Consider the following 23864-nt stretch of genomic DNA (forward strand, 5'->3'; position numbering starts at 1 on the left):
TTATTTATTATTTATACTTCTGATAGATGTCGCGCAAGAGGTACTTTGTTGAAGAAAACAGAAAGTTGAATAGCAGTCGCAGGGCGTGCCTGATCAATTCGTGACATTTCACTGATGCGGCCTCAAGGATCGAAGCCCCGAATGATGTAATAGTCAGTCTGTCTCCAGCTCATGATTGTCGTTTGTATATTGGCGATACTTTGAACTATTGTAAAATTAGCATACCGGCTATTAATTTTTCTTCCAACTTGTCTACTTTATTGTTTAATTAAACGCAGTTTTATTACACTTTCAAAACTCCCGGTTTAATTTTTTGCCGTAAAACTACTCGGTAAGTATTTCAGTGAAAGCAGCAATGGCCAATTACATCTAACATCTCTGGTAGATTTTTCACAGTTTAGACAGCAAAATGAAAATGAATGCGGTCTTGTTTTATCTCTTCGTTGAGCCGAGTGGGGTAAAACTTGTTACAAATTAAATTTCGATAGCCCAGGTGACAAAGATTTGACGAAACGCGTACTTCTGTATACTTTAGTTACACAGTCTTTTTCGTTGCATGTTTATAATTTTATTGCTAATCACGTATTTCCGCCATATAACTGATATATTAACATAGCAGTTTACCTATCGGCTATAAGTAATGATAATTTATCTATCTGTATATTGATCCCAATCACGATCACTATAGGTAATTACTTTCAATACAACCAAGGCAACTGGAACTTTCATAATTTTTTTTTTTATTTGGGGAGTTTGGCCTGTAATTAGTAGAATTCAGATATTTTTGCCACGGACGTGTTAAAATGTGTATAAAATACACGATGAACAGTTATCTAAGAGCCATCAGCTTGCTAAGTGCCTGTCATCCGGCGAGAACCATGATGTTTTTTCCTTTTTTTAACCGCTTCCTATAATATGTAAAAAGGATTATGTTAGCGGATTATATACAAATTTATTAAGCAACAAATGCTGTTCTTCTATGTAATCAATGCAATAAAGCAAAAACCCGCCGTGTAAGAACCTAATTTTTAACCTCGGGCTGTTTTACTGATTTGGACCCTCCATACATAAGAACCTATTTTAGCCTAAAATTGTCATTTTAAAGAATTCATTTAAAACTTAGGAATTCATAATATTTCATCGATAGAAAAGCATCTAGAGAAATAAAATAGCTTCAAATACGGGTTTGTATTTGTTTAGATTAAGATTGTCATTTAGACGTGGTTGGTCATGATTATGCATATTTATATACAATGGACAGTACCAATAATATTCTTCCAACAACAATTTTTCTCTAAAGAAAAGAAGAACCTGTTTAAGAAACTACATAGACTAATTTCCCAGTAAACACCAATAACCCGCCTGCACCAATAACAAAAGCACCCTTTGAGGCCAACTGCGGCTTGGAAAAATGCAGGTTGACGCGCGGCGCGTGGAGCGCGCGTGAAGTCCAGCAGGTAAGATCGAGTAGACCTGGTACCTAATCGTAATCAAAATGGCGGACGAAGAAAGTGGATATGTGCAAGCACGCTTCACAACAAAACAAACACGGTAAGACTGAGGATTTGTGGCTTTTGGGAGTATATCTTACCTTATTGCTTACCTAGTATTCTTCATAACCTTTTAAGCTAGAAATATAATATTGTCCTAAGGAATACAATCAATGTTTGTCATAAGCTTAAACTCATGCATCACGTGCAGTGTGAATGAATGTTGAATGAATGATCGGTAAATGTAATCTTCGATTGAATCAAGTGTTACCTGTTTAATAAAGAATCTAGGGCAGTTTTGTGGAAATTTCGATCCTAAAAAGTTTGGTAAAGTTCAACCTACTTGTGTATCCTAAAGCTGCCTTCACAGCGTACTGTAAATATGATGTTACTCTTCCATTCCCTTCATTCCCTTCAGACTTTAAACTGGCTACAACAGTGGGAAAATCCTGTTTGATGCCTTCTTATTTCGCCAGTGTTTTCCTGCAGGATGGCACTGCTGTGATAAGTGCATAATAGTTTTTAAATAAACCACAGAAATACATGGCCACTTTTCCACTATTGCAAATTTAAGTGGCTTGGCAGCTTACCAGTCAAATAGGAAAGGTTTATTCAAGCGGCGGCTCAGTGGCTCGCCACATAACTGGCCGCTGAGCCATCAAGCCCCTAAATTATAAACCTTACTTGCTCTTTTAATTCTGACCACGGCCGGTGAGCTGCCGAGCTGTCAAGTCACTAAATGATAAACCAGTTACTTGTTCTTTTAATTCTGACCGAGACTGGTGAGCGTCCGAGCCATCAAGCCACTAAATTATACCCCTTACTCATTCCACTCACATTCTTCAAAAGTAGTAATGTAAATGATGCAAAGAGGTCTATGATGAATAAAAAGAATCCATGCTTTCACTTCTCCCTCTGATTAAGGAGAAAAGAACAACTGTTGCAGTCCATCTATCAGCTGGCTGACCAACTTAAATTAATTTGTAATGTGTTGTTCCAGAAAATGTCCATACCCCTCCCACAGAAGGGGTTGGAAATTGGAAATTCCCGCGAGGGGGGGGGGGGGGGGCAGGGCATCAAAAAGGCAAAAAAAATGTAAAGAAATGTACATGGCATGAAAGGTATAGAATTTCCAGCAGGGTAAGGGAGGGGGGGTTCAAATAGAAAACATCCCTTTTGTGGCAGAGAGTGGATGTTTTACCACATGTTGTGTGACAAGGTTAAGTTGAGGTTTCAATCTTTTTTGAACAGGTATGCAGTACCAGAGACACCATTCTCCGTGCCTGTGAAGGTTGGGTCTCAAGAACTGAATGAACTTATTAGTAGCTTGTTGCCTTCAAATGGTATGTACTGGTGTGTTACAAGTTTTGATGTTGGTATCAATTGGCTGTTTAAGTTTCATGTATCTCATCGTAAACCTGTAGTCTGAGAGTCATAGGGCTTCAGTTCAATAAAATGCCAATCTCAAACCCAGAGTCCCTTATAAGGCTCTTTGTCCTGTGGTTGGTCTCCAGGAGAGTCTATATTAATCTTTTTTATTCAAGCGTAGGTTGGGTGCCCAGGTGGGTGAGATTCAGTGACAGTATGGACTGGTAGCAGATGTCAGTAGTGCCTTTATTTGCAGACGTCTGATCTCTGACACCCCACATCTGAGATTTGTAAACGGCCACGAGAGTATGTGTTATGTACGATATATTAATACATTGCCATTACCAGAGAAATCCTGCAGTGAAAAAATGCCAGTAACCCAGAGTCTCTCCTTCCAGTTGACTCAATGTAACTGCTGGTCAAAGACCCTGAAGACTCTGGGTATGAGATTGATAAAATGCTAAAAAAAACGGATAAAAAATTCCAATAATAGTTGTATTTTAGCCCAGTTAAAAATGATCAATTAGGCTAGGCATTGGTTGTTCATACTTGTAATGAGTTAGTTATTAACTTTCTAGGTATATATAATAAGGTATTTTAGGGCATATCTTTCAGTTTCCATTGTAGTTCAGTTGACACACATGTACGCGATTATCAAGTTTTTATTTTAGAGGTCTTTTTCCCTCCCCTCCCACCCTATGTGGGCTGAAGTTATATTTCTGGTTTAGTGCTCGTACATTTCATTTTGTATTGTTTAATAAATAAACTTCCTTTCCCAAAGAATTATTTGATGGTTGCCTTGTGTTTTGAGTTATTATCATTAGCGAGAATTTAATATATATAATTCTATAATTTGTACAATTTATAATTATGCAAGCATGAGTGTGTTTTTGCCTTGAAATTGAAATTGCTCCAAATAAGCCATATTTTTAAAATTGGCAGAGAGACTGGTAAATGTCATGTAACAAACTTTGCTGTGTATTTAATTTTGAACAAAATACTAAACAAACAAGAGAAACCTTGTTGCTTTCCTAGAAAAATGCTAGTGACCTACACAAATTAAAAGAGATGCATGTACCCACTGCTCGACTGATTTCTTTAATTTGTATACAAGACTGAACCAGGTACAGCAAAGCGTTGGTGTTTGTGAACAGAAGAAATTATCAGTCAATGGTCAGTTTCTCCTTTCTGCAGGCAAATTTGGAGCAATTTTAAGGCGAAAAAATTCACTTGCATTATGTGTTGCATAAATCCTTCAATTGATTTTTTTCCTTGCTATTTCAGAACCAGACGTTTCTGAGTCTGAAGCTGAAAATGAGAAAAATTTACGGTTTGATTTTCTCATTGATGGAGTTTACCTACAAGAAACACTGGACCAACATCTGAAAAACTACAATATATCAACTGTAAGCAATAACTAGCTACTGCCACTTTAAGGATAATTATATGCATTATTATTAATTACATATAGTTTTAAAATTAGAGTTTGGAATGCGCATGCGAGCATCTCCCTATGGAGCATGCGCAATATAAGTATTAAATTATTATTATTAATAATTAAATTATTATAATGATATTATAATATACACTTTATTATGAGTAGAAAGTCAAATTTCTACATGTATAACGCTGTTCTCTGTCATCCTGTTACCTCTCCACAAAAGTTTTGTTTTACAATCAGAACTGTAGCAAGATTCAAATACAGCACTTAAGGGACAGGATTACGGATGCATAATAATTCAACCAATGGGAATTTTCCATAGCAAGGCAAACAGGGAATTTGAATCGATTCAGTCAGTATTTATTAGTTTTCCTCTAATCTTCAGTTTCACTTTCCATTGACTTACTCACTTAAGACTTTCCTCTCAAAGATCACATGTTGACCAGTACAAGTAACAACACACAAAAAAAAAATACGGACTGTCGTGGGTTGTATAATTATTTAAATGACTGTGCGTAGTAATGAGGAAGTAGTGTGGTGGGCTGAGTGGTTAGAGGCGCAGACTTATAATCTGGAGGTCCTATGGTGCAGTTCTAACCACTGGCTGGATTTGTTTCATGGTAGTCCCCTGTTCAAATTGAATTCGCCATACTTTGTAAATAGCCAACTGATATAAGCCTCTCTGCCAGTTGAGATTTTTAACGAGTTTCTGTTCTGTTTGTTTAAAAATATAAATTATTTTTTTGATGTAAACAGTCCCACAAGCTTCTAGATTTCATTTTAACCGAATATAACCGTTTAATGTCAAAGTATTTGTCTAAAAATAAACAAAACACATGAGTTGGGATATGAAAGACAGTTTAATAGAACAAGCTAAACACTGCCCGGGACAGGTGGGATGGGTAAGTAACATTAATATATGCATCAAGAACACACAACCTCGAGGAGAATATATCCGCTACAAGATAGGTACGGTTGAAATGCAATCTAAAAAATACAATACTTTAAACCTAGTAATGAACTAAATATTAACAATTATTTGTACATATTATTATTAAATTTACTTTATCTTTACCTTTACCCATCGTGTTCTAGGTAACATGAATGTACTACCTACATGCTCATGCATGAGTAAGACATTAAGTTATTTCTTACAGGAAAGTGTTGTGGAAATAGAATATGTTGAGAAACACCCAACTCCACGACCTGACAACTTCCTTCTTCATGATGACTGGGTCAGCTCTGTGTCTGTCTGTAAAAAGTGGTATGTTATTAAAATGATAAAATTGAGTACATGGTATTTTTGTCATTTTGTGTGGCAGTAGGAATGTGCACTTCCAGAAAAAATCCATACCCACCCCATGAAAGGTCATTGGAAATTCCTAGGGGGAGGGGGGTCTTAAAGGTCAAAACTTTAGAAGCAATGTGCAAAACAAAAAACCTTCCTTGAGAATCAACGCCTCGCAAAAATAGTTTGCACAGTTTTCAATGCAATAATAAACATGCACCAAAAATTATAAGAAAACTGATCGGTCTTAGAAATAATAAATACAATCTAAGAGGAAGTGACATTTTAAAGCGACCAAAGGGCAGCACTACAACTTATGGCCTTAAATCGTGGAGGTTTACGGCACTAAAAATTTGGAACTCATTACCTGACTCAAACAGTGAGAACAGTTCAAACTTACAAGGCTTTTAAAAACAGTATCAGAACACTAGATCTGGCAGGTCTACTATGATTGAGTGAGCTTTTCACACAATACGAATTATTGTTGTTTTTTTATATCCATTTATTTCTTTATTGTAATTTTTGTTTTACGTATGATGATTAAGTTGTATTAGAAATTTAAATTTTACCTAGTATGCCATTGATATTTTTTAATTTGTGTAGTTATTTTAATCATTTAGTGTGAAATACCTGTAATCTAGCTGGTGAGCCTAGCTTGCTGGTCTCACAAAAGCTGAGCGTATTTTCACAATTAACTGCTATGTATCCATCTATCTATCTGTCTATCTATCTATCTAAACTAATTGAGAAAGAAACTTCATATAGGTCTTTAGCTGTATTTGCTCTATGTTTCGGCCGTCGCGGCCTTCCTCAGGAGCGTACACTAGTTTGACAATAACGGTAACGGTTAGGTCAATATGAATTCAAATAATGCACTTACAATAATAATAATAATAACAATCTTTTAATAGGATGCTCCATCACAAGAGTGGTTTACATAGAGGTCCTATTACTAGATGTATATTATATGATGCAATTAAAATATAAAAAATTAAAGCTAAAATCGATATATATGATACAATTAAAATATAAAAAATTTAAGCTAAAATCGAGATATAAAAATAATTACAACATACACACTGCAAGGATAATAAACGGTTAACTATGACAAAATAGCGATAACGTGACAAGTAAAATAGATTAAAGGCACGCGCGCACGTGTAAATTAAGATTAGGTCACGGTAATCATACAAAATGACAACTATAAGGACCTTTACATGATTACAGTAAATTATTTATCACGGGTTTCAATTTGTTAATCCAAAAGCTCTCTCTGGCTCTTCTGATTGCAACGTTACTATTTCGTACCCCCTGTAGCACAGTTAATTTAAAATATTTGAGGCCACAGGCCCTAAAATGTCTGACTGTGGGAATATTGTTGTGACTGGTTTGAATATTCAAACGGTGTTGGTTTGCACGCAAACGTATACAGTTCCCTGTTTCTCCAGCATATTGTTCCTTGCATTTCTCACACGTTACTAGATAAACAACATTGGACGTTTGACACGTAGTGTTCTCCCTAATTGATACTCTTTCTCCGGTAGTAGTGCTTACGATGTTTTGTGAAAAAAGAAACCATAGGTCTTACAACAGGCACATCTGGAATCATTGTTACAAGGCCAGAATCCAGGTTGTGTATTAGAATCAACTTGACGTTGCTTGTGTCTGTGGGTAAAATGAATGTTCAGATTTTTGTTACTGTTGAAGGTGCGGTAAAAGATTACGCATTCAGTTTCAGTAGGGTTTGGGGTATTGATTGGAAGTTGGGATAGGCGGTTGTTAGCTAGCTCAGATTCTGCGCTGTTTAGAGGTGTTAGTCGCTTGCTTGTGAGTATTTGTGTTAGGTTCCTCCCTTTCCTATAGGCAATTATTGGGGGCTGAGAAAAAACATCAGTACATCTTTGTGAGGTATGAAGGTTTGGCTGGTGGACTTTAATGATTCTGCGGAGGTCTGCTAGAGCTGGATTATACGTGACTACAAGAGGTACCCTATCATTGCCCTTTTTTTCGATATCCCTTCGTAAAGCTAGTTCTCTGGAGACTTGTCGCGCTTTGCTGATTGAGTCTTTAATCAGCGTTGTAACCACGATTAAGGAGGATGTTGTGTAGTTGATCGGTCCGCTTTTTGAAGAAATCTTCCGTGGAACAGATGCGGCGAAGTCTTAAGGCTAAGCTGTAAGGAATTGCGGTTTTGGTGTGTCGTGGGAGGCAACTAGTCCAGTTGAGGTATTGGTGTGTGTCGGTTGGTTTGGTGTAAAGATCGGTTATGATTTGCCATCTTGTAGGATAACGTTGATGTCAAGAAAGGGTATGTCACTGGATGATACTGATTGTTCAAATTTGATGTGTGGATCGAAGTTGTTACATTGTTCATAAAACTGATTGAGTTTTATACGGCCGAATGTCCACAGGAAAAAAATATCATCGATAAAGCGGGACCAGATGAGAGGTTTCAGGCGTAGTTTAGTCAAGCAGTTGTTCTTCTAAGTGTCCCATATTATTAAACAGATTGGCATACATAGGAGCCATTTTTGTCCCCATCGCGGTACCTGTCTGCTGAACAAAATGGTTCCCCTGGAATGTTAGATTATTGCATGTGAGTACTAGATTGATGAATTTCAAAATAGTGTTGATTTTATCCTCATTAAAGCCATGTGCAGGCATATAGTACTCACCTACTCCCATCCCACTAGCATGTGGGATGTTCGTATATTGGTACTTAACATTGGACGCGCTGGTGGTGGACGTTGTGGCTTGTGAATTTTTGGTAGAAAGTAGATGTAAGCTGGGCGTGCGTTAGCAACCACCAAGAAGTTGGCCGTATCATCGTTGATTACACCTTTGGTCAAGGCTTCACGGACTTCAACTTTAACTCTCTGCTGAAAATCGCATGTGGGGTCACTTGGTAGTAGATGGTATATTAATTTACTTCCTCAATGTTCTCGTTTTTGCCATTCAGTTGTTTGTAGGCCATGTTGAGGTAATCAACTGCCGCTCCTTTATCAGCTTGAAAAATGACAATATTTTTGTCCTGCTTGAGGGTCCTAATTGCGTTTCTTTCTTCCTTAGTGATGTTGGAGTGTTGGGTGTTGTTGTTGTTGTAGCTGGTTTGCAAAATGGAGCGTTCAACAGTATTTAGATAACAGTCCAAGATTAGATCTCTACCATTATTAGGGGTCCATGACGATGGCTACTTATAACTACTATCCTTTTCTAATTGTGTGGTATTGTCGTTCCAAAAGAATTCTTTTAGCCGCATGCGACAAGACCAGTTTTTAACATCAGCAATTAGTTCTGTGGAGGAAGTATGGATATTTTCTGGAACTGCACAATGTCCATTAATGCATTAGGTTAACATTTAATGATTTATGTAGTGTTTTTAATTAATTTCATTTTATTTACTTGACATTTTTAGCCTTCTGAGTGGCAGTTATGATGGCAATGTATATGAGTGGGATTTTAATGGTAAGTTACATAATAATTAAACTAATCATCATTTGCACATATTAATAAGTCTACAGCCAAATAATTGCCATATTTATAGGCAGCAGCTGTAGAATTTCTAATGAATTGTAATAAAATTAAGTGCTTTTAATGGCTGTCTCATGAAAAGTTTACTGTTTGTATCAAAATCATACATGTAGTCTATCAGGTTTTCAATTTTTCAAAGTGTTGCTAAAAATTGGTGAATGTTTTCAGGCCATCTAAAAAAAACATTTGAAACAATTTTAAACCAGAGACATGTACAACCAAGATCTTGGTGCTTTGTCCCTTTAATAGAAAATGTTGAGGCCAATCAGACATATAATTTTGCAGTGAACTGATGTACATCTGTAAAGGTGCATGAAAATGCACCAAATGCACCTCTGTCTGCTGTGGTTCTATTTTGATTAATCTTGCTTGTGTTGTATAATAGGGACATGTGTTTCAACTTATGATGGACACACTGCACCAGTGAAGAGTGTCTGCTGGATTGATGTGGGTACGTCTTGCAAGGCAACTTCTTAACCCATTAACCCCTATTATCAAAGAGCAAATTCTCCTATCTTATCCCCATACTTTTCTTACAAAAATACTGGGGAGAAGTTATTAAAACATCTAGCAAATTCACCTTGGGTGATCATATCCTTAATTCTCATTACCTTGGAGGTTGAATGAACATTTACAAGTTAGGATAAATTTGGTGCTGATCACTGTTACATATAGGGCTTAATTAGGGCAAATTGAACATTATTAACAAAATTAGGAGTATGGTGCTATTTATTTCCTTCACTCACAAAGAATTGCGTCACTAGGTGCAGGGAAAACCTCAAGTTAACAATTTCAAGTGACCCGCGCTAGGCGGGTCTGACCCACATTTGAATGTTTAAACACGCTGACCCACCGCGACTGAGTAAAAACCTGCATTTGTGTTCAAGCTCTGAATTTTTGATAAAATCAGCCAATTCCTAAAAGAATCTTAATTTTCATGCCGTTATTCCTACGTACAAATTACAAATAAATGGCTCGTAAAACATGTTGCAAAACTACACGAATTGCACGAAATGGCCATTTTAGAGACCCTAATTTTCAAAAATTTCTGGGGGGCATGCCTCCAGACCCCCCTAGAAGCTTGCGCCTTCAGCGCTCGCTGCTAGCGCCTGCAGTGCTCTGAACAACACATATGACCAGCATTTCGGGTTCTCAAACTTGGGGTCTATGCAATTTGAATTTTTATCCAATACCTTATGTTTTTTTGCAGATGACAATGCAGGTGTATTTATCAGCGCATCGCAAGATCAGTCCATTCATCTGACTCAGGTAAAGTGTAAAGAGTGGTCAGGTTCCTTACTAATAAATAATAATATTAGTACTGACAATAATCTAATTTCTAAAATTTTACACAAATGTATCATAATTTTTCATTACAAATAATTCCTCCTTCGTTTTTTACACTTGTTGTTTTGCTATAATTTGCCACTTGCCAAGCATTCTTGCTATCACAAATGTTGTAAATTTTCTGATTTTGCTCACTATATCCTAATTCAGTCTGTGATAATGAGTCTGCAGTCATGTGACAAGGCACTTTCCTTCATGCTTGCACAGTTTAAACTTCAAAATAATGTAGTGAAGTAAAACTTTTCGTTTTAGTGAAATGTGATCCAAGACTTGTACTAAAATGATAAATTATTTTGGGGGAGTGGGAATGGCACAGTGGTGAAAGCACTCATCTCTCACCTTATTGCCTGGGTTCGATTCCCGGCCTCAGCGTCATAAGTGGGTTACCGTACGAAAATTCTGAGCGAGACACGAGCGAGATTCCGGCCTGAGAAATGAGCGAGACATAGCCAAACACTAATCAGGCTTGCAAGAGCGTGACATTTTGAACGATACGTGAACGAGAATCCACCGAGACAAATGAGCGAGACATAACCCAAACACTAATCAGGCTTGCAAGAGCGTGACATTTTGAACGATAAATGAACGGGAATGGAGCGAGACATTTGTATTGCTGATGTTTCGCTGAAATTATGGCTTGAATTTGTCTCGCTAGAGTCGGGCAGTACTATGGCCTAAATTATAATGTAGGTAAGGCAACACCAGATATTAAAAATAGCACGTACACATTAACTACCTGTCGTACTTCGCGTCAAAAACTCGTTTATTATAAATCTACGCAATCACTACAAATTACGGCTACAATACATTTTAACAAAATTAAACGTTTCTGCATTTAATAGTACTTCCTGAGGTAACTGAAACATCAGAATTAGTGGGATGTTTACTACGAAGTGAACTGACATATGTGAGTTAAATTGTTTATCTTTTGATCCAGGCGGTGTACTCTACCCGCGATGTTTTCTGTTTGCGACTCTTCGATACAACTGGAAATTGAAACGAATACACGGCTATTCGAAAGGCTATTCAAAAGCAAAACTGATTTAGCCTACTTGGTGCCATTGTGACTTTAAAATTATGACAGACAAACCGAGTATAATTTTACAATACCTCATTCTAGCTCACTCCGATCTGTCGAGTACATAAGCCGCGAAACGCCTTGTTTACAAGTAGCGGGTGGTATTTTGCTGGGTATTAACCGTAAACCTTTTTCTGCTACCTCCAAAATATTTAAGAGTCGCTCAAGGTGTGCCGTTTATTTCCTGCTGTTTCCCTTGTTGAAACCAGAAGCTTTTGTTTTGAACAGCTAACTTGATTCCTAAAGAGTTAATTAAATTTGTTTTGGTTACGGGGCGGTCCTTTTGGTTTGCAGAAACACATCACGCATTCTGAAAAACAACGTAGAAAACAAAGAAATAATTTAGAGCTGCTATAGTGTTAGTCAGCTTTTTATCAACACCGTTTGAGCTTCATTTGAGCACGCACTAATGTAAATGATTCATGGCTAAAACAAGTTTAACCGTTAAAAGCGCGCGCTGAAAACAGCATTTTATCATCGGAACAACCCCACATGCATGTACATATTTATAGCCGTGAATCGATCGTTTTCCATCCAGTGGGAATTCTGCTTATTCAGGTAAAGTATATCAATCATTTTATCATTTTACTTACGTTTGGGACGCACATGGAGAATAAATGAATCCTGAGGAAAGCCGTTTGCTTCTCTTGAATGCGCCAGTTTTACCAAGCTCTTTTAATTCATCCACCGGCCAGGGTACAACGAGAATTTGGTACACTGACTTCTTCATCGCTGTGAAAGTATACGTAAGCATACAAAATTCCATCCATATCTTCGGAAACTAACACAGTCAAAAAGATTATTTTGAAGAAAATGGAGCTAAACGGTCAAACGTTTGAATGCAGAGCTTTCCTACTTGAACTGCCCGGCGCTAACGTAACGGGATAAGATTTCAAAACAACAGCCAATCAGGAAAGTCGAGTTCTTGATCATGCGATAGGTATCAACTATCTCTTTGCTTGAATTGTTTGTTATTTCAGCAGTGCGTGATTTTACCCCTTTTTTTTGTCATTGTATTTTATTTCGTGTAGGTTATAATTGCACTCGGAGTCACGTATTTCGCCAAAAACAATTTATAGCCGTATCAATACTCGTATTAAAAGATCCTCGAAATATGCGAATCGATCATCTTCACGAACGTTGGTTTCTCGTCATGTTTGGAACACGCTCAGAGCATATTATCGCCCATATTCGTGCATCGCAAAATTCATGGTCTACAAACCCAGAGGAGGTAAATATTTTTTTACCTATCACGTTGATGTATCGTTCCATTCTCGGCCATAACACAGCCTAGCAAATGTCACGTTCACCGCGTAAACGGCGTAAAACCAGTCTCGCTCGATCACGCTAATCTCTGGCCATATTATCACTCTGAACATAGCAAGACAAATGTCTCGTTCTACTGCTGCAGCGAGACAAATCTGGTGTCTCGCTTTGTCTCGTTCAATTTACGCCGCAAAAATGACTTTATGGTCAGAATCAGGCCGGATTCTCGCCGTTTCAGGCTGTAAATTTTCGTATGGGTTAAATGCATCAAGTTTGTTGTTGGTTCTCTCCTTGCTCAGAGAGGTTTTTCTCTCAGGGTACTCCAGTTTTCTCCTTCTCCTCAAAAACACATTAATTTTCCAAATTCCAAGTTGATCTCGATTGTTGTCAAGCACCTTATCATGAGCTTTTGACTTTGGAGATTGTGCAAGCACTCCCCATGTTATTGACATAAATTACTTAATAACTTTATTATTTACTCTCAGTTTCGATGAATCATACCGTCTGCACACTCATCAACTACATCTACATCACACAATAGAAATCATGAGACAGGGCTGCCAACTCTCCCGGATAATCCGGGAGTCTCCAGATTTTGAGCCGAATCTCTTGGTCTCCAGATTTGTGTCTGTAATTTCCAGATTTTTAGCCGTATCGTTGACAGCCCTGTGAGATCATAATCTACTTGTTTACTTGGGCCTCCTATTTAGCCTGTGAACGCAGACGTATTTCTGGCTGTAGCTTCTCTCTGCGAAAAAATTATCTTTTGACGGAGAGAAGCGACAGCCAGAAATACGTCTGCATTCGCAGGCTTAACCTCCTATTGGGCAGGTACATTAATTTTGGCTAGGTTTGTCAAGTTTGTTTAATTTTGGGCATTTAATTGGTTTCCAATATTTGTAGCAATTAGTTGGGTTCATATAAATCTGATAATGTTATAAAAGAGGATGATGATGAGAACTGTCCTTTTCCTGATTGTTTTACAGCTGTCGCGTGAGAAGGGTGAAGCTGAATGCATTCATGTTTGTAAAGGACACACACAAAGTGTAGATGCAGTCGCTGTTGACAGTTCTAAAACAAAGGTAAATTAAATTTCCCATGCTTTTACTACTCTAACCTGCAATCAGGCTCTCCACCCCTCCCCCCTCCCCCCTTATCCCCACCTCCAACCATGAAAGTAGCACACACAGGGCATGTCAGTAGCATAAACATAGAGCCTCAGGTTGCAGTAATTACTGAGATTGCTACCTTCAATAACTACCTACCAAATCTAAAAATTAAGCCCAGTCTTTTATTTCTAAGGGGGCTTATTTTCTCCAGTTGGTGTACTGTGTATTTGTGATGGGGAGGGGGGTAGGGGGGCACTCTTGTTTTCAGGGACTATTTTTGAGCCAGAACTCTGAAAACATTAAGGAAATCACTACCATGAAAGAGGTCCTAATTATCATAAACTTTGGAGAACTTTTGCTTTGAATATCTCCAACGATAACTAATTCATGGTTTAATAAATTACCGGTAAAGGCTATATCAATCACTCAAAAGAGTGTTTCATCAGATTTCTAAACTAACTTCAAGGTGTTGCTGTTTGCTTTTGATACCATGCAATCCTAATATTATCAACTCTTTTAATCACTTAGTTTTGTAGTGGCTCTTGGGATAAAACATTGAAAATATGGTCTGCTGGTAAGTTGTGTTTAAATAATATGCTTACAGCAAAAACTGTGACTGCACTATTAATAAGCATCATGCATATATAGGCATATTGTACTTTATTATCCACTGTCCCAGGGTTACCGGTATGTTAGAATATAAAAATATAAATTTTGCCATTATTTTGATACTGTATGAATGGTTTTGTAAGACCAGATGTGAGTGCTGTAGTTAAAATTTGTTTTTACTTTGAAATTTTCAAACCATTTTAATATTGTTTTTATTTTCTAGATGCATTATCATAATATTTATTCTAGAACATTCCCTCAATTCAAATCAACTGTCCACACCAGCCCTAGCTTCACGAGGTTTTGCAAGTCACATATTTCAGTAAATCTAGTATATTTATTCTAGAACTGCAATAGAAAAACAAACCCCAACACATCTGTATCCTTATTGTAAGCTGTGATGTGGCCATTTTGGTAAGTGAAGCCCTTAGCCTGTTTAGTAACAGCATGATGTTTTGACCACAGACTTTAAGTTTGGGCAGAGGGTGGCGGGAGGAGGGGGTGGGGGGGGGGGGGGGTTTCGGGGGCTAGGGCTCTGCCGGATAATCCGGGAGTCTCCAGATTTTGAACCGTATCTCCCGGTCTCCAGATTTAGGTCTGTAATCTCCAGATTTTGAGCTGTTTCTTCTGGTCTCCAGATTTATGTCTGTAATCTCCCGGATAATTGACAAAGTTTGCTATTTGTCATAGACTCGACTTTCTGACAAGAAAATCTGAAATGCGTAGCATTGTTTCTGGTAGTTTTCAATTTACGTCCCCCCCCCTCCCCCCCCCCCCCCACTTACCCCGTGAATTTGGCCTTAATGCGACGCCTCTGTAAGGCGCTTTGGTATTGCTGGCCAGGGAAGTCATATTCTCCATATCTGTTGATGTGTGAGGTTGACAGCCCGGGGAGGGGGGGGGGGGGGGTTAACCATGGTCAAACATAAGAAAAAAATTAGAAAAATCAGTTGATGATAAGGTTATTGCTTTAAAAACTCAATTGAAATCTTTTTGTGAGTCTATGACTTTACTAAATCACTTCATAATAGGTTTTATGAACCAACAAAGACACAGGTGTCAACCAGTCTCCATATACTACACTTAAAAACCTTAAAACGCTTTACTAAATTGATTTCTAAACACACAGACTCGCAAAAAAGCTCTCAAAATAAAAACCTTGCCCCAGTTGTTGAAAGCCCAATTAAGCTAATACTGGGGTAATATTTATAATTTTGATTCAAGTTTAATTACTAATTAATAAAGATTTTCCAAAGATTATTGCCCCACAGTTTTGACATAGATTCTTTTTTTTTTACCTTAAAAATTTATAGCTTTTAAAACTAATTTTAATGAATATGAGAAATGCCTCCTTAAATTTTACAATACAATAACTTCATTTAGAGGGAGGTGTTAGCGTAATAACCTGTTACAGTTTTGTGAACAAAATACAGCCCTCATGGAGAAGTGTTAATCGACATAATACCACACCCTCATCTTTAACAGATTTTTCTTTCTGACCACAGTTAGGGTAGAGTGGGGGGCATCTCTCAGTATATTGTACTGCTTTATTTCCTCTAGTCTCTTCAATATACTGTATATTTTCTTTTTATCTTTCACTGCCTGCCTTGATAATTTTTAGCTTTCGCTACTTGCGGTCCAGTGTAATTAGCTAAAAGTTGATAAACATACAAATAGAGATTGATTGTGTCAGAGGATATGATACAGTTTATATGATGACATGGGACCAGTTGAATATGAAGCCGGCCAAACAGCAACTAAGCTTGACTCTCCCCACCTCCCACTGCACCACTCCTTTTTTTATACTGAAATTTATAAGAATGTATGTGTATTCAGTCCCAGACCTGTCAGCATCTGATGAAACAGATGAAGATGGAAAAGTTGCAAAGAAGCAGAGGACTGTCAACAACAAAAGAAAACCAACCACAAGGGTAAGGAAGGGATTGCTGAATATTGGGCTTTGAGCAGGAAATGCTTAGCTGTTATGACACGTTTCCCTTGGTTTGTGTTACATGTAGTGACGAGAGTGGCTTGGAATGGCTGGCATGTGAAATCCAGGGCCTGAGTTTGTAGCTCAAACCATATTCCCAGTATTAACTTCACCTCTAGTGTTTCTCATGGGCTTGATTGCCATTAATCTTAGAGTGTGTAGCAGAAGTTGTGATCAAACCCGAAAGAAGGATGTGCTATTGAAGATTACAGACCTGGGCCCAGTTGCTCGAAGCATGGTTAGCGTTAACCCGGGTTAAATACCATGACAACCTATAGGTTTTAATACCTCTTAACCAATGGTTAGCGCTAACCATGCTTCGAGCAACTCAGCCCTGGTGGTTTTGAATACAGAACTACACCTAACCCCTGTGTAGCAACACAAAGCATAAGCCTTTTAATTCGTTCTTGTTAATAATTAAAATAAATGTGATTTGACAAGCAAAGCTGGTATTTATGAATGTGTAGTTCAACATTGCTTGTTTTGTAATTCATGCACGTCTCCATTTTCTTCCTCACCATTGTTAGTTATCCTCCCCTTGAGCCCTCTCATTTGTTGAGAGCCGGAGAGAAGTAGTGTCAGTTTTGTTCCCTGTGATTTGGGCATCATGCATTTCCAGAGCGTTTGGAAACCGTACTTGCTAATAATATAACCCGTACTGTCAGCTTTCCTTTAGAGTTGTTCATGACAAAGAGTTTGGGCAGAAACAGCAGAGGCCATTGTTTATTTTCATCCACTATTTCAGAATTTTATTAACCCTTTAACCCCTAATATCAAAGAACAAATTCTCCTATCTTGTCCCCATACTTTTCTTACAGCAGTACTGTGGGGAAGTTGTTAAAATATCAAGAAAATTCAACTTGGGTGATTATGTCCTTAATTCTCATGACCTCAGGGGCTGAATAAGCATTGATATTACAAGGAGAAATTTGGTGCTGATCACTGTTAGGGCTTAAAGGGATAACCAGTTGGTGTTGTGTGACAAATCACATGTGAATGTTTTTCAGACACCATTGATGACGTTATCAGGACACACAGAAGCCATCTCCAGTGTACTGTGGATGGATCAGAACACAGTTTGCAGCGCTGGCTGGGATCACTCCATTCGAGTCTGGGATCTCTCAGCTGGAGCTAACAGACAAACTCTAGTAAGTGTTATATGCTGTCAGTAGACTTTAATGCGACTACGACATGCTATGAAAGTTAAAACGTTTCTCTGGTTACAAATGTGTAAATGTATAAAAAATCAAATGTTTTGCAAACCCAACGTTTCGATCAAAACTTCAGCCTTCATCGCGGGGGAAAGTGATAAGAATTTTACAAAGAGCGCGAACATATAAAGGGAAAAAATCAAATTTTTTGAGGTAATTAAGTTTTGTCCTTTAGAGCTAAATTTATTCCCACTGGTTAAGCTTACGTTAAATAATGTTATCATTAAATGCACTGCTTTTCTCTCAAATTCAAACCTCCAGTCATGAAGTAAGTTCTAATTTGTGAGTGTGGATGAAATCCTAAATTGTGACCATTCAAATAAAAGCTACTGAGCAGTACTTTCCTGTGGTGCTGTTTACTATGCTGTAGAAGGTGGTTCTAACGTTTGAGTCGGTGGATGAAATCCTAAAGTGTGACCATTCAAATAAAAGCTACCGAGCAGTACTTTATTTTGGTACTGTTTCCTTTTATATGTTGCAAAAGGAAAGTAGGCATCTCATCTCGTTTGGATCATGTACAATTAACAATAACAACTGTTGCTTCTCTTTCAGAATGGTTCTAAGGTATTTTGCAGCATTTCCTATTCTCCTTTATCAGGACTTCTTGTGTCTGGAAGCACAGACAGGCATGTCAGACTCTGGGATCCAAGAACAACCGGTCAGTCAGGAATAACAAGTTACAACACCACAAAACTCGTTTCCAGATTCCTCTCTCTTTATTTCGTGAGAGTTGGGCCTGGGAATGGGCTAAATTTTTTGACCCTGAAACCCTGTAATTCGCCTGTACTTCTTAGTCAGTCAGTCAGCGTTTATTTTGCCTTTTCTCTAATATATTTACAATTAATTGAGTGTTTAATGTATGGCGAGGTGACCTCTAGAAACCACCAGGCTTATGGTTGAGGCCACCTCGTACCTAACAATATAATTGCTTACATACATGTAGTTTGTGCAACAAGTGTGCGGCTTTGCCAATTCAGTGATTATTTTATTAAAAACTCTAGCAATTTATTATTAAAGTTGGGAAAACTTTTCAGAGAAGTGATTGTAACAGGAAGGGAATTCCAGATCTTTGGGCCTTGGTAAAGAATTGTGAATTTTTTCAAATATTGGCACACAATGTCGATTTCAACACACACTTCACCTGCTTTTCTCAAATTTCCACCGCTTTGATCTCGCGAAGAAAGAGAGTAAAAAAACCCCTCTGTGTTTGTCTTTCAGACGGAGCAGTGGTGAAGAATACTCTGACGTCACACCAAGGCTGGGTTTCCTCAGTGGCATGGTCACCAAGCACCGAGTTCGAACTGATTTCTGGGTCATATGACTTGACAGTAAAACTCTGGGATACGCGGAGGTAAGAAACAAGGAGAATGGGTATTAGAACGGTCATGTTTGTTTGCGGGGGAGTGGTAAACATACGTAGCGCGGAAGGCTGGTGAAAGCATGAAGCGAGAAAGAAGTCGCAGGCTAGGGAGTGGGGTGTCTTCTTTGAAAATTATTTCTAAGTGCACTCACGTATAATGTGTAATCAAAATGTACAATTAAAAAAACTTAATATGTCCTTGGAAAACCAATCAGCAGATCAAAGAGTCAGCTGGTATCAACTGGTGACCAGAAATATAAAATACATACTATTTATATGACTCAATACAAAGCGAGATAAAAACGTAGTTCAAGATGATCATCGAATAGAACATTTTTTTTTAATTTATTTATTTATACAGGAAGTCTGGTTTAAGGCTGGTTTCCATATGATCGTGGATCGCATATCGGAGATCGCAATAAGGTCTGCGATCATATGGAAACCAACCTTTGGATAGAACATGGTTCTATCTTCTGCGATCGTCTGCGATCGCGATCGCAGGATTGCAGACGATCGCAGAAGTAGTTTCCATGTGATCGCAGACGATCGCATACCTTATTGCGATCTGCGATCCGCGATCCGCGATCATATGGAAACCAGCCTTTAGCATAGCTAGTTTAAACAGAGCCCCGATTAAATAGAAAATAAACAAATAAAAGAAAATCAATACAAAATAGCACACTAATAAAATACATAGAGACGCACTATTATTAACGGGATTCCGTACAGAAGCGCTTGACGTGGCGTTTCGCCACTTCAGAGTATTCTTCAATGACGTAGATTATTATCAAGACTTAAAAAATACTTAAAAGTCTTGGATTTGAGAAGAGTTAAAGAATTAAGCATGCGTAGATCCTTGGGGAAACTGTTCCAGTCGTTATTAGCTAAACTCGTTCAACTTTGATGAGAAAAGTCAACATGTGGTCCTTTCCGAGCTTTCTACTTTCCAGGCCGGACAACGTTATATCGTGTAGAATTTTGTAAGCAGCAACGTTCGACTGAAGATCATGAGAAAGTGCTCAGTGGTCACATTTATTGCTCTAAAAAAATGCGGCGTTGATGCTTGTAGTCACAGCCCAAGAATTTCAGAAAACTGATAAGAACGGAATATTCTGTCGTTCACAGCTTCATATGTCACTTTACGTACATGTAAATTCCCGAATTCTCTCAAAAAAATGGCATCATGGAGGTGCTTCAGGTCATTTTTCAAGTGTTTGCAGTTATGTCTGTTTTTATATAAATAATAATAATCTTTTATTAGGAAGCTTCCATCACGTAACGTGGTTTTCAGAGAGGTCCTATAAAGATTAAATATAAAAAAGGTTAAAAAAATACAATATATAAGACAAAATTACAAACTGATAAAAACAGCAATTCAAACTAGAAGCTGAAACTACAAAGATATCATCGATGGGGTTAAAAACTTTAAATTGATAAAAATAATCAAAGTAAAGAAGCTCAAACTACAAAAATTCTTACCGATAGGGTTAATTAAAAATCTGGCAAACACGTTTCGCTTAAAAGTAGCAATATTCGGTGCATTTCTGGCCTCTCTCTCTGATTCATTCCAGTCTTTTAGAGAGTGATGGCAAACTCTCTGCTTTCCCCAATTTCTGGTAACACGGGGTAGTCTGAGCATGTCTTTGTTCCTTGTAGTATAATTATGAATGTCCTTTCTTGGTAAATTCATAGAGTGGTCCATAAGTCCATTAATGCACTTGTAAATATATATACAACGATGGTAAGATCTACGTTGTTCTAGGTTCAGTTATCACTTGTAGACTTTCCATTATTTTGCGATAACTAATGCGTTTCTTTTCATTAGCCTCAATGCACCACTGTACACAATGACCGGCCACCAAGACAAAGTCATGTGTGTTAACTGGACTCTACAAACTGTAAGTTGCCATTGATAATTAACAGTTAGTCACCGTAGTGGAAGTGAATAATGGCGGTTATTGCGGTGAGGTTAATATCAGGGAGGTCTAGCAACGACGACAGCGACGGCAACGAAAACGGCAAAAAAAGCAGTAGGCTTAATAACCGAAACATCAACTCTGCGCGTGCATTACACTTCTTGTTTTTTTTGTTTTTGTTGTTGTTGTTGTTGTTTTGTTTTTTTTTTGCCGTCACTGCACGACTAGGACGTGAAATTTCCTGATGGGACGTTTTATGGCGGACGTAAACAAACGACGACGAATTTTTCTTTCTCTCTAAACTTGTGTGGGGTCTCCAAGAATTCAACTTCTGGCAATTTCACCCACATTTGACATTTAAAGCGGCTTGGAATAATCGCGACGACGTTTGAAAAAAACGCTAATTCAATTTAATAGTGACGTTTTCGCTCCCGTTGCCATCGTCTTTGCTGAAGCTCCCTGTCTACCTGTATTCACCGACACTGAGATAAGTAATTGTTGTATTATACCGTGTACCAAACCATCAGTCGCTATATTTCTGGAATTTTGGCGAAAAGACTTTCGCGCGAAATTCGGGGCGCTACCAGGAGTTGAATAGCTTCAGATGTTTTTCGAATGGAGAAAGTGTCGAGAAATTAGAGACCATTGAAATGAACGTGTTTCCGCAAGGTTACAAACCTTCCTTTAACTGAGTTTGTCTGTTTTATGTGGCAGACGTTCAGGATGGTTTTCAGTTGAGTGTCGTAAAACCAAAACAGACGTAATTATTCTGGCCAATCACAACATATGTAAACAGCGCAATGAACCAATCAGAATTTGAAGTAAATACATGTAACCGGCGCCAAGCGCGGGAAAATCTAGGCACACGATTGGTTTCGGTTTTGTTTCTCATTGGTTGAGAAAGTGGCGCGAGTTTTGCTAACCAATCACAGAGCGGTTTGAAGGAAAACAATGCTTTTGTCAAACCGCTCTGTAACCGCCTTCCGCATAATGTATCTGAGACGAATTTCCGTATTTACTTTTACAAGCGTCGCGACACATATTTTTCGGCTTTTCACGCGGTGCTTACTCAGTGGACTTCTATTTCACTTATTCGAGGGCGGCGCTTTGGTAGTGCAGGCGCTTTTTCGGAGTAAATGTCGTGACGGTATCCTTTCCAAGATAAATACGGCCATTGAATTGTGTTGTACTGGAAAGAATTCAGTGGTACATCATACTACATTGATTTCGTAACTCTTTGTAATTATTAGTCTTGGATCCTCTATTTACATGTACACGCTAGTTGTAAACTCGAAAGCCTGTGCTACTTTGGCCCCATTACGTATATTTATATACTGACTTTTGACTGCTTGTAATATCTTCTTGCTTTTTTGTAAATTATTCTAAACAGTTTGAAGCAAACTTGACTTGCTATCGCAGGAAAAGTTTTATTTCATATTTCGTTAATTAGCAAACATTTTACATTTTCAGTCTATTCTTAGCGGCGGTGCTGACAACCAGTTGATAACATACGATATTTCTGGTGGAGGCTGGAGAACAACGGATAGTGATATGGAATATCAGTCTGCAGAGACCACGTGACCAAAGATAACACCTGTGCATTGACGTTGCGTGTTCTACTCGGTCACGCAACCTTTGAAGATTTCGTGACGCAGTAATCGAACGCTGTTCTTGTTTAGCACTAATCTCGATCCCAGATCTGGAACAAAAGCCTACGTAACACCCCTTATGGCACAAGAGACGGACTCTCAAAATCGAGTTTAACCCTTTAAGACCTAACCGTGATCAGCATCAAATTTCTCCTTGTAATATCAATGTTATTCAACCCCTCGGTCATGAGAATTAAGGATATGATCACCTAAGGTGAATTTTCTTGATAATTTTAATAATAACTTCTCCCCAGTACTTTTATGAGAAAAGTGTGGAGACAAGATAGAAGAATTTTTTCTTTGATATTAGAGGTTAAAGGAATAAGAAAACAACAGTATTCCATGAATACCAACTTCAGTTTTGCTATAAAAGAGGCCTGGCTATTCATCTTACCAAGCTGTTACTCAATCACTATATTGTCTTAAAAGAACTTACAAGCAACATGCGTTGTTTCTAGGATATAATTTAATTCCAGTTTTATTATTGGAACCAGGTTCAGTTAGACTGTTCACAGTCCCCCTATTTTTCCGTGGGATTCTCGAGACCGATACGCTTCGATGGAGCTGCCGCCATCTTGGTTTGTAAAAGCGAGCGCGATCTGGGGAGAGTGTCTAAACTACCGGCGGTTCCATCGAAGCGTACCGGTCTCGAGAATCCCACGAAAAAATAGGGGGTCTGTGAACAGTCTAGGTTCTTTGCAAACACATCTGGAACTTAAACATCCAGGCATTACGGTTAGGCTTCTAAATTTTCATTCGACAGCCCAGATGCAAGATCAACACCTGTTGGCCGGTATGGGTTGATTGCACGTGACGTCATGGCGGCCATGTTGGTGGTATGGAACAATAAGATTTTTCTCCTCTGGGAGTTAACTTCCAATTTTTAACTATGTGAACAAATGTTCTTTTGTTTTTACCCCCAACATTGCGGCAATACAATCCACCCATATAAACTTGTATTTCCCATCCTTTCTTACGACCTAAAGTTTCAATGGAATTAAAACAATAAGCCGGTGCTGTCAACATTTGTTTTGTGGAATCTGATAAAAGAAAACACCATTTTTGTCAGACCTTTATATACACCTATTTGTTGGGTCTGCTCGCTATTCACTGAAAGGCATTTGCTACGAGCTGCATTGCCAGTGAAGTGCTGGTTACCCGCCAATGTCCCCCGATTCTAGCCAGGCAACTTGGGTGTATGAGCCTGAGTC

At 38.2% G+C, this 23864-nt stretch overlaps 1 protein-coding gene across 1 annotated transcript; it reads left to right on the forward strand.

The window, feature by feature from the left end:
* The first annotated feature begins 1394 nt into the window (after positions 1–1394).
* LOC146457608 (ribosome biogenesis protein WDR12 homolog) lies at positions 1395–23676 on the forward strand. Its single transcript, XM_085091730.1, has 16 exons — positions 1395–1551; positions 2742–2833; positions 4143–4264; positions 5457–5563; positions 9003–9052; positions 9504–9569; positions 10329–10387; positions 13796–13891; positions 14447–14492; positions 16364–16458; positions 17525–17665; positions 18281–18386; positions 18947–19079; positions 20914–20986; positions 22475–23147; positions 23345–23676. Exons 1-15 carry the CDS (start codon positions 1496–1498, stop codon positions 22583–22585), a joined length of 1353 nt encoding a protein of 450 aa, XP_084947856.1. The 5' UTR covers positions 1395–1495; the 3' UTR covers positions 22586–23147; positions 23345–23676.
* The last annotated feature ends 188 nt before the right edge of the window (positions 23677–23864 follow it).

The sequence above is a fragment of the Pavona decussata genome, unplaced genomic scaffold (genome assembly GCF_977016875.1).
Source record: "Pavona decussata unplaced genomic scaffold, jaPavDecu1.1 SCAFFOLD_238, whole genome shotgun sequence".
NCBI classification, from domain to species: Eukaryota; Metazoa; Cnidaria; class Anthozoa; order Scleractinia; family Agariciidae; genus Pavona; species Pavona decussata.